The 14,406-nt window shown below is 40.4% G+C and overlaps 1 protein-coding gene across 1 annotated transcript in view; it reads left to right on the forward strand.

The window, feature by feature from the left end:
- Positions 1-14,122, forward strand: part of ATP1B3 (ATPase Na+/K+ transporting subunit beta 3) — a 31,627-nt gene extending 17,505 nt beyond the window's left edge. The window contains exons 2-7 of the mRNA XM_069975612.1: positions 2,648-2,776; positions 6,295-6,399; positions 9,056-9,246; positions 10,219-10,269; positions 12,174-12,257; positions 13,216-14,122. Of these exons, the coding sequence (XP_069831713.1) occupies positions 2,648-2,776; positions 6,295-6,399; positions 9,056-9,246; positions 10,219-10,269; positions 12,174-12,257; positions 13,216-13,386 (731 nt within the window). The 3' untranslated portion in view covers positions 13,387-14,122. The remainder of the gene's footprint in view (positions 1-2,647; positions 2,777-6,294; positions 6,400-9,055; positions 9,247-10,218; positions 10,270-12,173; positions 12,258-13,215) is intronic.
- The last annotated feature ends 284 nt before the right edge of the window (positions 14,123-14,406 follow it).

A 14,406-nucleotide genomic window follows, 5' to 3' on the forward strand; every position in this document is an offset into this window, starting at 1 on the left:
GTGTTTTGTCTATGGAATTGCATAACCTTAAGTGTACCCATATAAAACAACTGCACACAGTGTACCTGGTGTTTATTATGGGTAAGGGTGGCAATAATGGCTCCTGTCTATATGTTTTAGCACCAATGAGCAATGACTTACTACTTCTGTAACTGTACATAATATAGACTTCTCCATCTGCACGCTGTTACATAGGTTAAATATACTTAAACCCATAACTTATTCCCATTATAACACTTGTGCTTTTTGACGACAAATTCAACATTTGCTCCTGTGAATGCCCCTGTTGCCCCCCTATTGCAGTATTGCAGCACTGACCTGTGCACCGCTGACCTTTAATTGCTTAGGTGAGCTTATTACATGAAGTATAGTGGAGAGGGACCATATCAAGGCAGAGGGGGTGCTACACTCCCTTTATGTCCCTACTTTTAAGAACGGGACTTATTTCCTGTCGGCATGCTTTAATAAATGGCTGCTTTGCAGGGTCTTCCCCTCTGAAGTATGCAATACACCATCAGCTCATTGTTTTCAGTGGGCACTGTGTAATGCTTTATTACTCCAGTGGAGGCGCTGCATGGAAATTAAACAGTTGTTGCCGTTTTCCTCTACAGATCGCTGTAGTAGATCAATGTGACAACAAAAAAAAGTGAGAGAATCAGGTCAAACCATTCTCCCATCTCTAGTAAGTGATTCATATTGCCCTCCTTCCTACAGTCCATTGGCCCCCACTTTTCACCTTGCATTGTGGAAATCTCTCCTTGCAATAGATATGGGGGCTCTAAACTGTTGGCACACGTTGTTGAAATTGTTGCTGGGGCACGGCATTAGGGATAATTTAAGAAGCAATAAAGTCTGACAGACAGAAGCTTTTGGAGACTGTCCATACTTCATGCTATGATGGATAGGTGTTTTGCAGCATTAAAGGGAACCTGTCACCATGAAAATGCTACCTACGCTATCGCCATCATGTTATAGAGCAAAAGGAGCTGAGCAGATTGATACATATCTTTATGGGAAAAGATTAAGTATAACTCATAATTTATTGAAATCTGATGTTTCTATTCTAAAGAGTCCTGTCCATTGAGTGACACAGCCCACTTGACTCCTTGAGCAGAAATTTTAATCTATAAATAAGTTATACTGCACCCCTAGCTGGTATATGTAGAGTTTACTAAGCATGCCCACAACTGCAGCTTCCACCTCATAGCAACCAAATCCCAATCTTTATTCTATGGGATGGGTGAAATATCATCCTTGTTTCCAAAAGTGGAATTTTGCAATGAGCGTCGAGGGTGAAACCGCACCGACTTCACAGCTCCCTGCAAATTTCTTCGTCGCACAAGTGATTGATCTGCTGGAACTAGAGGCATGTCATCTAGCCAAAGGCAGCGCTCGATGGGACTCTGTTGTTCAGAGACCAAATACAATTATCTTAAAGGACAACTCCGGACAAAACATATTTCTTAAAGTGTTATTACTTATGAAAAGTTATACAAATTCCTAATGTACATTAATTATGGGAAATGCACATATACTGCTATTTCCCTTAACTTAGTAGATCAGGCAGACTTCAGATTCTGTAAAAAACCATGACATCACGAATCAGTTGTAATTCCTATGGAGTGTCTTGCAGGGGGTGAACTATATGTAGAAGTCTATGGTACTTTAAAGTTTTCCAGTAAAATATTTAATTTTTATCACATTCCATTATTAGTTGTAATAGACCTGTAGAAGTGTTTTTATCCAGTCAGTACCTTGAATGGATTTCTCATCTGTTGTAACCCGCTTCTCCTCTATGTAAGTCAGTGCTGCTGTGGTTGCAGGTGTTGTAGGGGGGTTTTCACCCTTTGAGTGGGGTCTTCCTGAAATTTCTTCAGTGCACAAGGATGTAATCTACAGAAAACTTTGCATGCAACATGCAGATCTTATGGTGAAACTGCAGAGGCATATTGGATTATCAGGGAGGGAGGTAAACCATGACCAAAGGGGCCTGGGGTCACAAGGATTGCCACGATCTGTAGTCTGTAGAGCTTTCGCTTCATTTGGCGTAATAAACTGCATTTTGGTCATGTTTCGATTTACAAGCCATACACAATCTGTTATGGGGTTCATCATTGCTGTCCCCCTTTTACAGTGCACCATGGCAGAACATCCTCTTCTCAGTAACTGGACTGGACCTGCATTGTTATAGCGGGAGATAAGCTGGCCTAATATTCAAGGGGATGTCTCCTAAGGGTCAACACTGTCACAGCACGAACCCAGGCCCTGCTCATACCCCATCCCTGGTGAAGCGCCAGTCCTCTCCCCTGCAGGGGTTGCAGTATATTGCACGGTGGTTATTACCATTGTATGTAGATTTAAGCTAAAGATGGGTTTAAGGTACCATTACTGCAGCCTGTGTGTTAGAGGTGGGAAGCAGCGGCCTGCACGCTACTATTGTAGGTTTATATAATAGAGAAAATACCCGTCGGTCTTCTCCCTGCTCTGCCATGTAATGCTAACACTATTAAATGCTGCCTCTTCTGTCCATGCCTGACGTCTGCTAATAGTAATGTTTGGGTTACTTGTCCTGTATAACTATGGAAATCACTTTTAGTAGCTTTGTGTCTGTGATAATGGGGACTGACTGATCTGTTTACTTCCACAGCTCTCATCCTGCTCTTTTACTTGGTCTTCTATGGCTTCCTGGCGGGACTCTTCACCCTGACTATGTGGGTAATGCTGCAAACACTGGACGATGCCGTACCCAAGTATCGGGATCGAGTTTCCTCCCCAGGTAATGCTTTCTTGGGACGTATGCTGTTTTACTGTCTTACAGAAGAAATAGTTGTTAGGCTGTGTTCACATTCGTTGTTTCGTTGGATCAGAACAGCAACTAAAACTGCACCAGCTCCCTGTATGTGTATGTGCTTCCTATTAAGTGCAGTAAATATAATGGCAAACACAGTTTTACTCAACCTAACACACAGCAGAGCAGTGACTATGATAAAGGATCCATAGGATTGTACATAGATATCTTAAGGGCCCCATACACCTAAGGGTCCTTTTACACACAGATATCTGACCAATATATCGGACAGATTTTTGAAGCAAAGGCCAGGAACAGACTATAAACAGATCAGGTCATAAAGAAAAGACTTGAGATTTCTCCCCTTTTTAAATCCATTTCTGACTTTGGCTTCAAAACTCTGTGGATAGAGGAAAATTTAATTTTTCCCGGAATACCCCTTTAAGTCTTAGAAGGAAGCAGTTTGCTGTGTTTTGCTGTATTGGTATTCCCACAGTTTTCAGCAGGAAGCTCCCCCACCCCTCCTTGGAGTCCTGTTTAGATCAGCACAAACTCCTGATCAGATTAGTGCCATTTAGTGTATATACTGGGTTTATTTAGTGTGGATTTACGTCCTATCATCCCATTCCACTTATAAGACCCATACGAATGTGACACGCCAGTTCAACACATGTCATTAAATTAGTGGGACAGATTTCAGCCTTTTTGAATTTTCTTTAAAGTGATTATCCAGGATTAGAAAAGACACAGCTACTTTCTTGCAAAAACAGTGTCACCCCTGTCCTCAGGTTGTGTGTGGTATTACATTTAAGCTCCATTCACTTCAATATAACTGAGCTGCAATACCCACACCCAAACTAAGGAAAGGAGAGGTGCTGTTTCTGGAAGAAAGCAGAAACAACCTCTTTAAAGGTGTATTCTGGGGACCTTTATTCCCGTCAGGCTGGGATAAAATATGAAGTGGGGGGCATATTGATGTTCCAGCTGTAATCCTTGTCTATGCTCTCCACAGATGGCTGGCATTTATGGGACAGCATGAAACCGCTAATACAGCTATTGATGAATATCAGCCCCCACCCTTAAATCTCTCTTATAGTTGTTGCTGAATGTTTATATAATGCCCTTAAGTCGCTGAGTTTTGCGGTCATATTGAGAACATCCCGGTCCTCCAGAAATCCAGGGAATCCATTTTGTAGCTCTCCTGAAGGAGCTTAGTAAAGCGCTTTGTCTATTTGTAGCCCTAATAATGGACCTTTATAATGGACTTATCTGGTTACATAAAGTGTTTTCTCTCCGCAGTGCTCGCAGGCCATGGATCTCAGTCACTCCAGTGGCTTGTAGTATGTGCAGTCTGCTCTCTCATATGCTCACAATCTGTTATTGCTTCTGTACTGATCTGAGGGGTTGATCATGGGACATTGATCAGTGAGGGATGTGTGCCATTTACCTCACACCTGGAGTAATGGCACTGCCACGTTGCGTTTCCTCCACACTTTGCCCTCTGTAAATCTCATTGCATGTGAATGAATCTGTTTCCTATTTCACCATTTCTCATTGTGTGGCCTGGCCTAGTTGTACATACTCCCCCACTATATAAGTCCTCTTATACTTCCGCTCCTGTCTGCTCTGGCTCTTGCTTTATTAGAGGAGGATTATTATATATATATATATATATATATATATATATATATATATATATAGAGCTAACAATTCCTCCTTCTTCTGCCGTATCCTGGAGGCAGGACACGAGGCGTTCTTGTGCATCCTCTGGACTGACAAGTCTCCTTTCTGTCTTCCTAATGGTCTGTGCCCAGACGGCCGCCATGGTATCATGACCTGAGCGTATCTGACATGAAAGCTGCAAAGCATGACCTATGAAGAGCATTGTGACTGCCCTAATGAATAGCTGGGATTTTGCATCAGGACAGAAATAACCAACTTAAAGGGGTTTCCCATAACTAGTTCATTAGTTGGGGGTCCGACTACTATGCCAAAAAAAATGCTAAGTAAGAATACGCCTTTAAGACATGACTTTTTAAGTCAATGATGTTCTTATGGGTTATTCATACTAAGATATCCCTGGGATTTGCATGGCATAACCTAATACATGAGTGACAGAGGCAGACCTACGTCCTCCTGTGTCAGATCTCCAAGCTGTCGTAGATGACACGTGCCTGTCATCAAGTGGATGGCATTTTCCTACTGTTGCTGTACACTGGACATCTGACCCATAGGTCATGTGCCCTGACCCGAAAATTGCATACCATGCAGCGGGTGTGCCTGACAAATGTATAAAGTGTATGGGAACCTGTAGTCTCTAAAGTACAGAAACTATAGCAAATATAATAGAGAACTTTGCACATGTGCAAACTATAGAGCAGTGTTAAATAAAAAGGTGTGTGTATATATAATATATTTATAATTTTTTTTTTTTTTTTTTTTTGTGTGTGTAACCACCAAAAGGAATTGCCGCAAGTGGACATTACCTACGCCAACCACTTGATTAAGAAATACAAGAGAACAAGCAGTGTATTAGTGCCCGACCTATACACGTCTGCTGTGGTTTTGAGTTCTGTACACGTACAATAGGCCCCCTTTTAAACGCAATGGGTGAGAATTATCAAACTGATGTAAAGAAGAGCGGGCCCAGTTGCCCCTAGCAACCAATCAGATTCCACCTTTCATTTCTCACCAATTTTTTTGGAAAATGAAAGGTGGAATCTGGTTGCTAGGGGCAACTGAGCCAGCTTCACTTTACACCATGTTTGATAAATCTCCCCCAGTGGGCCTATCACTGGATCTATATTGTAATAGGGACACTTTAAGGTTGATACTATGCAGTACCAAAATATTTCAATTTATTTCCTCGATATTACTTCCCACTTTAAATATATGGGAAGAACTTTTTGATCATATTAACCCCCAATGATAAAATATTTTATTATAATAACTAATAACTGGATTGTTTTTACTGGGTCACATGATTACATCCTGTATACGCTGATTTTGTGCTTTAAAGCCCCCGACAAGCACAGTGCTTAGGGATCTTCAGGCCCTGGCGGCTGGCACCTTCCCCCTTATGACAGCACAAAAGCTTTTCACACCAAAATTCCACACAACATCGTCAATCCCCCGGCAGGACACACACGGCTTTGTAAGACCTGACCCGCCTGTCTCCTGGGCACCGCTCACTTGTAAGCACCCTATTTATAAATGCTCTGCTCCACCTTTCACAAGATCCATACAGAATTACAGGGATTTCATGGACGTTTTGAAGTTCTCATCTTTCCATGCTGTGTTCTGTCACCAAGCATTGGCCTGTAATGTCCTCAAATCCAGATGCTGATTTTATTTTCTGATCTCTGCTGTAACGTTTGATGAACACAATGGCCACAATACAATGGGAGTCGGGACTGTGATCGCTTTGATTTTCATAGTTGTGTAATAATGTAGCTCAGCAGAACCATAGAAGTAACTTCTCCCCTCTGTCTCTTTCCTTTCTACAGGTCTTATGATTTCTCCTAAATCTGCTGGACTGGAGATTTCATTCCGCAGGGGTGATAGGTCTTCTTATAGCGACTATACTAAGGTTCTTCAGTCTTTTCTAGGACGTAAGTATATATGTTTACTATACAAGGTTTACCTGTGGTGAACAATTGCTTACTTTACAGCTAGTCCCTGAAGGGCTTACTTTAAGACTGCGTGCACACAGTAGTTTGAGACTTTAGGCCTCAAAAAAAAGGCTGATATTACAGGCATAATAATGAGTCTCATACTTTCCTCTTTTTTAATTTTTTTTTATTTTATTTTTTTTGATTCTTAAAGTTAAAGGGAAGCACTGGACACGTTAGAAGCCTCTAACCTGGTGATATTTCCCTACAGTGCAGGGAAAGTTTAGGGTTAGGTTCTTACCTTGATCCTCAGCACCATTTTCATTTACTTTGTAGTTTAATCCATATGTTGTTGAGGCGTTGCACCGATCCACGCTGCCCCTTCTAATAAATATTTGGGTGTCGCTCTGCAGTAACGTCACTCCAGGCTCATCGCTTCAGAGTGCCAGATCAATATTCATCCTGCCCCCAATGTGCCGAACCACCTAATTAGCATATGGATTAAACTACAAAGTCTGTAAAAGGGTGCAAAGGATGAAGGTGAAAAACTGAGCTTCATCCTCAGCACCCCATGCGCTATAGGGACATTTCAGCAGGTGAGATGATTCTAACCTGCTGATTTAGTTTCCTTTTTTTAAGTTTTTTAAGTTTTGTTTTTTTTTAAGCTTTTTTTTCCCTTTTCTTTCTATCCAGTTGTCAGAAGAAAGTTTGACGTCTTTTTTTTTTTTTTTTTTTTTTTTTTTTAAATGGCAGTGCCCATTTAATAGAGAATGTCACCAAAATAATGCTTTAACCAGGTTTGTCTAGATGTCTAAACAGGTACTGTCTATAGGATAACATCCAGAAATCTTCCACTTTTCATTCTAGCCACTAAGCCTAATAAGCTGACACTTCCTGTTCTGTAGAGATCACTTTCCAGAGGTCTCCTACTTGTCACAGACACAGACAATTACTATGAAAGGTGACACCAGCCTATAGATAACAGAAAATCACCATTCACAATAACTGATGCTCAGGGATCAGCCTCCCCCTCCCTGTGAAATAATCCTGTACAGGTCAAAGAGCATGCACAGATTCTCCCATTCTAGTGAAAAGGACCTGGGCCAGACTATTGTGTCTGCGTCTATGTATATGATGCTTGCTCTAACACATATCTCTAAATGTTAGCTACGGCTCAGGCAATATAATTGCCACAATAATAATGTAGAAAATAATGAAATAAAAAAAAAAGTCATAACATAAAAACAGGTTACAAAAAGAACTGTGCAAATATAGCCTCAATCATGTGAATTGGCTTTGCATAAATCCACATACTTGTCTTATTCAGATGACTTTCTGCAACAAGTCTTAAAGGAGTATTCACATCTTAACTAACATGGCTTAAGCTTGTTATGTATTGTACTGTGTGTGTGTAATATATATATAATATATATATATATATATATATATATATATATATATATATATATATAATTTTAAAAAGCTACAGCTCTATTCATCTCCATTTTACGTGTGTGTGTATATATATAATATATATATATCAGTCCAACCAGTTCAGCTTTTAGAGCAGAGTAGTGGTCCATAACCTAGACAATCAGATGTCATATTTAATAAATTTAATGCATATCTTTAATATATATCTTGATACTATATACTTGTATACCTATATTAGCTGAAATGGGAATAACTCTTAAGTTAGGGTTCACCACCCTGTGGCTGTTCAGCTGTTGTAGAATTACAATTCTTATGATGGCATCCTGGGAGTTGTAGTTTTGCAACAACTGGGTTAGGATTATAATGGAGAGCAGTTGATGAGGGTTTTCCTCTCCACTATTCCCAAATTGCTCCCCCTTAAATAGGATATTAATAATATAGGTAATAGAGGAGTACAAGGGTGTTGTTCATACTGTTCTTCTTGTCTTTATATGTCGGAAGATATTTACAATTGACAAGTGTAAAAATTACCTATGTACCCTTTCTTTACATTGTAACACTTATGCAAACTTTACACATACACACGCAAACATATATATATATATATATATATATATATATATATATATATATATATATATATATATATACGCGCGCACACACACACAACCCTTATAAACCTGTTAAGGTAAAATATAAAGATTTAAAGCAAAAAGGGCAATTTTCTAGCAACCTATAACATATAGCAGAGCTTTGGGCATAAACCTGAAAGTATTGGACTGATATGAATAAAAACTTACTCTTTACTCTGCCAGACAAAGCCCAGTGGCCTTAGACCGTCCGAGCAGTGAAAACGTTTCTGTACTGTGTATGGCTCGGCCACAAAGCAGTGAAATGGTTACATGTGACTTTCTGGGACCTGCTGCGATCAGGAGGTCACTTGTTCAGCTCTCAGCGGGGCCAAAGTGACCTTCTGTCCTGTTAGAAGTGAGGCAGGAAAATATCTGCAAAGACTGCGATTTCCAACACTTTAACTCTCGGACGCATAACAAGCTATTTCTTCATTGTTGGTCTAGGTCTTAAATCCTTAGGGGTCAGATTAAAGCCTTGCTCTCCGTTGTTTACACGTGTGATGAATTGAAGACGCATGTTCCTTGTGGATTGTACTGGGGTGACCTGGAGCAGTTACTTATAAAGATGTTGTTCTTCTTGTGTCTTCCAGCATACAACGACTCCGTACAAGCTTCAAACATGCCATGTGTGCAAGGCCACTACTTTGAGCAAGATGGAGTGGCGGAGAAGAAGTCTTGCCAGTTCAACAGGTCTTCGCTGGGACCCTGTGCCGGACTTGAGGGGAATGAGTACTTTGGGTACAACGAGGGGAACCCATGTGTAATAATCAAGATGAACAGGGTATGTGTATTTCGTAGACTAGAAATAATATATGATGGCAAAGGGCAAAACTAGTAACCTAACCCCACCCTCACTTGGTTTCTAGGGGATTGGTATACGGTACCACGGGGAATTAAGGTGTGACTGAATGTTAGAGATTCTGTGCCATTTAATTTAACAGTACAATAGGTATGGGGTGTGTACAATCTCAATAGACCATGGTGAACTTTCCTTAAAGGGGTTATCCAGCCCTACAAAAACATGGCCTCTTTCTTCCAGAGACTCTTGTCTACAGGATTGGTGCAGGTTTTGCAATTTGCAAACCACACCTGAACTGGAGACAATTGGTGCTGTCTCTAGTAGAAAGTGGCCATGTTTTTGTACTGCTGGATAACCCCTTTAAGCTAACCATACTGTCGTGTAGGCTAAATCTGCCAACGTCAAAAAGCCTGGCCAATCAATGTGTACAGCGGCGGTTTGTCTGTTCCTTGACAGATGTCAGGGAACAGAGATACTAGACTTTAAGCTGCCCAATCCTTTTGTTTTCTGTAAGTTAAGCTGCCACCAGAGGTGTCTGTCAACATCTTTCCCCCTTCCTTTCTGAACCTATAAAAGCTTGTTCAGGCCAAGTGTTCATGAAATTGGCAGAGATGACTGTCAGCCAAATAAGCGTTCAGCCAACCTCTATATTCTATGTCTGGCTACTATTAATTCATACATGATAGTGCTACGTAGCTTCTATAAGAACAAAAACTGCACCACCCCTGTCCTCAGGTTGTGTGTGGAATTACAATTTAGCTCTATTCATTTCAGTGGAACATAGAGCAAGAAAGCGGCCATGTTTTTCTAAGCTTGGACAACCACTTTAATGGTTTGGCCAGTAGGGGGTTTGCCTGTATTTAGTTTATTTCCATATTTGATATAAAACTGTGTTTTGCATCTGATGTTTTAAAGTAACACAGAACTTTGCAAACTCTTTTATTTTATATTTAGATTATTGGATTGAAACCCCTTGGAAATCCTAGAATAAATTGTACCTCTAAGGTAAGTGCTTAGTAACGCAATAAGCCAGTGTCCTACAATAATGATTATATATATATATAAAATATGTATGCGTGTGTGTGTATATATAATATATATAATTATAATTCATGATGATTTTGTGTTTATTTGCATTGCATATTTTTAGTTTTGATTGGTCCGGAGAGACATGTCAAAGTTTTGATTGGTCCGGGTCTGAGTGTTCAGACCCGTACCGATCCATAGAGCTCTATAAGTCTGACTCTTTTTATCTAACTTGGAGTGGCGCATAGTGGTTGCGCTGTGGTGCATCTTCTCCCTGCTCTTTCTCCCAATCTGTACGGGTCTGAACACTAAGACCCGGACCAATCAAAACTTTTGACATGTCTCTCTGAGATGTCAAATATTTTTTGTAAGGACCGTGACACTTTAAGTACAGTTTCCTATACATTTGGCACAATGGAGTGTTTGCCGTGGGGGGGGGGGGGGGATCACTTGACTGTGGCACCATTTTTCTGCTGCTTCCTAAAGTATGTGGAACTATTCCCACAATTCCATAGGACACTGCTGGGGTATGCAGGACACAGCGGGGCCTGTTCCTGTGTAAGCGGCTCCTAGCCAGCACCCTTTACCCCCTGTCATAGTCACACCCATACTCATTCCATCACAGGTTTTGTTTTTCTTCAGGCAGCTGTAAGTTTGCTCCATGCACTCAGTTTGTGAGAGCAGCTGAATACACAAAGTCCCCGTCCTCATCAAAAGCCGCCGAACAAATGTTCATAAATCCTTGTAGTATGTGTGCCTTGTGGTTATCTTCTCAAGAAACAAACTGAGTTCCTGCTGCCTTGAGGGGGGGGGGGGGGGCGCATCTTGTTATGAACAATACTGTTTTGAGATGAGGATGGGATTAATAGCCCAGGATAGGAGTGTGGGTAAATACAATAAGATGACAGGTGTATACTGTAGACTTACCTTGTTATCCAGGAACATGCATCCATTTCAGTACATGAAGGGGATCTTCATCTTCGAACACTTTCTCCTACATACTAAATGTATATTCAACCTGACCTGTATACGTATGATAAAGTAAATCTAGTAAAATTAGTCCCCTAATTCCATAGTGCCTTATCTGGAAATACACAACGGGTAGACTTATATGTAGCCTTGTGAGTGGACATGTCCAGATGTTAAGGACAAGGCTTGGGCTACACCTTACTGTGCGGTTCTAAATATCACTGGGCAGAAATGATCAGCAGAAGCCACTAAGATGGTAGATGCCCATAGGATTCACAGATATTATTGGGCAAAAATGATCAGCAGAAGCCACCACGTGGGTAGATGCCCATAGGATGCATAGATGTTATTGGGCATAAATGATCAGCAGAAGCCACTAAGATGGTAGATGCCCATAGGATGCACTGATATTACTGGGCAACAGGGAGCAAATGGAGGCCAGAATCAGACAGGTAGGTGCCCATAGGATTCACTATAAGGGGACAAACACACACTGTATACGCAGCGTATTTACTGCTGCGATACGCAGAAAATACGCAGCAGATTAAATCTAAATAACTGAACACAGCATCAAATCTGATCAAACTCGCATGAAAGTAGCTGCGTTTTTTGTGGTGTTGAACTTGCCTAGGAAAATCATGTGAAAATCAAAACTCGCATGTAAAAATCGCATCAAACACGCAGCGAGAATACACATACATTGGCTTGATAGCAATCAGTATCGCTGTGGATTTATGTGTGAGAAACTCACAGCCATAAATACTCAGCGAGTCTGTACGTGTGAACAGACCCTTACGGCAGAACAGATCTGCTTTGTTACCAGACATGAGAGAAATTCTGATCCTGCTGCAGACTATGTTTCTAACGTCCGTTTTTGGGGGGTTTTTTGTGTTTTTTTTTTTTTTAATGTGCAGGCAGAAGACGTAGCCCTACAGTATTACCCAGAGTATGGGAAGATCGACTTGATGTATTATCCGTACTATGGCAAGAAAACCCATGTAAGTGATGCTTTGTGACTTAACGTTTGGCTTGGCTCTTGACGTCTGTGGCATTGGTTCTTTAGTGGAATATGACAGCTCGTTAATATGATGATATCACTATGTTACTGATACAGCAACATGAAACTTGGAGTGGATGTAGATCCTGGTTGTTAATGGTGGCCTCAGGCCAGACATGCCTCTTAGATTTCCTCATGACCATGTCTACAGGCTGTAAGACCTTTATTGCACCACAGATCACTTCAAATGTAGTTACCTGTACAGCTTCAAGTAGCTGTAGATATAGCCAGCATAGTAAGTGTGCAGGACCAAAATGAAGTCATGCATTTGCTGCGTTTTTCTATATCTCTATACCAGCTACCCCCTCTGGGCTGTGCAGAATGCATGGACTTTCTCATGATGAAACCTATCTTCAGCTGTATAATAACTTAACTTATATTGGTAAATCATGGTATTTTTCTACTCTTCTGTGGCCGTTCATGCTTTCCTTCTGCTTCAGATGCAAACTGTCTGCTTTGTTCTCATTGCCCCACATCCTGTCTGGTATAGACCCAGTAATCGACTTTTTGTTCCTGCTGTACATCCTAGTTATAACTTCATCCACGTCAATCTCCCTCCCACTATGTTGGAAGCTGCGGTGGGTGTAGAGGACAAGGGTATAGTCAAGAAGTTAGAGGGTGATAGAGTTGGCTGAAGCTCAAGCTTGCATGTACAGCAGTAATAAGTTCTTTACAGGATGTACTTCAGACAGTAGGGCAATGAATAAAAGGTAGTAGGCAATTTGCATCAGAAGCAGAAGGAAAGCATAAAAGAACACGAACAAGTAGCAAAATCATTTTTTTCAATATATGTTAATCTGTAAGACCCTGGTAAGAGATGTTGACTGATACCTAAAATATATGCTTGTTTTGCTAAATCCGTTTTTTCTGAGATATAATAATGTGATTTCTCTCTGCAGCTGAACTATGTGCAGCCCCTGGTTGCCGTGAAAATCATACCTTCAAATATCACCGGCCCATCAGAAGTTTTGCTGGACTGCAAGATTTATGGATCCCCCAACTTGAAGAATAACGATGAGCGAGACAAGTTCCTTGGTCGAGTGAATTTCAGAGTCCAAATTGAAGATTAAAATAGGCAGCTGAACAGTGTCTAGTTAAAGACATAGGTTTATTATTATTTTTTTCTTTTTTTTTGCCTTTTTTTTTTTTTTTTTTTTTTAATATTATTATAATTTTTTTTAATCAGCCATACCTGCTTTTGTAGGACCTGAAACCATCTGGGAAGATATGTAAATGGCACATGATTCAGGGTAGCATAAAATGTGCTTCCAACATGATGCTTTAACCTCTTCTGTGCTAGGGAGGCAACTTAGTTTTACAAGCCTCTCCAGCTGCGAAGAGGTTAAACTCGTCCGTGCACGCATTTCTCTGCCCCGGTGTGGGGGCCAGTTTACAAACCATAAAAGAATAAATAAATTATCATTTCATAATAGGGGACCTGTAAATAGCTGATTCCGAACATAATACTGGTGGTGTTCGTCCTATTTTTGATGTGATTTTATTCCCTCCCCAAAGCCCCTCTGTGAGTGTTACAAGCTTAATGTGTTGTGCTATGTAAATATTTAATTGAGTTAACACTGGTTTAACGGTCATATCTCAAATGCCTACACAGTTTTAGGGAACAAAAATGACAAATAAGTGAATGGTACCTGACCAACATGTACAAACAAATAAAGTTGAAAAAAAAAAAAAGAATAAAAAAAAAAAATGGAAAGATTTTATAACCTCTGCAAGAGTTGTGTGTCTTGTGCAGATGCCTTAAGTCCTGTATGAAAAAAGCAAAATAAAGTGGATTTTAAAAGTGGAGATGTGGTTTGGCGTAGATTTGTTTGTGCGACTGTAACCTAAAGGTAATGAATAATATATTTTTTAAATTTTATGTTGCGTTAGCCTAAAATAATGTAAAATAATGGTGTGAATGTGTGGCTTAAAGGAGCCCTTCAGCAGAAACCATAATTGCTACATCACCTTAGACTACTTACAGTATATGTAGAACAAAGTCACTTCCATGCTGTCCAGCCTCCTGTCTGCATACAATCAGACTCGATCATGAATTTTAGATGTTGCCCAGCTTTCTCATCTTCTCTTCT

The sequence above is a fragment of the Dendropsophus ebraccatus genome, chromosome 6, assembly GCF_027789765.1.
Source record: "Dendropsophus ebraccatus isolate aDenEbr1 chromosome 6, aDenEbr1.pat, whole genome shotgun sequence".
NCBI classification, from domain to species: Eukaryota; Metazoa; Chordata; class Amphibia; order Anura; family Hylidae; genus Dendropsophus; species Dendropsophus ebraccatus.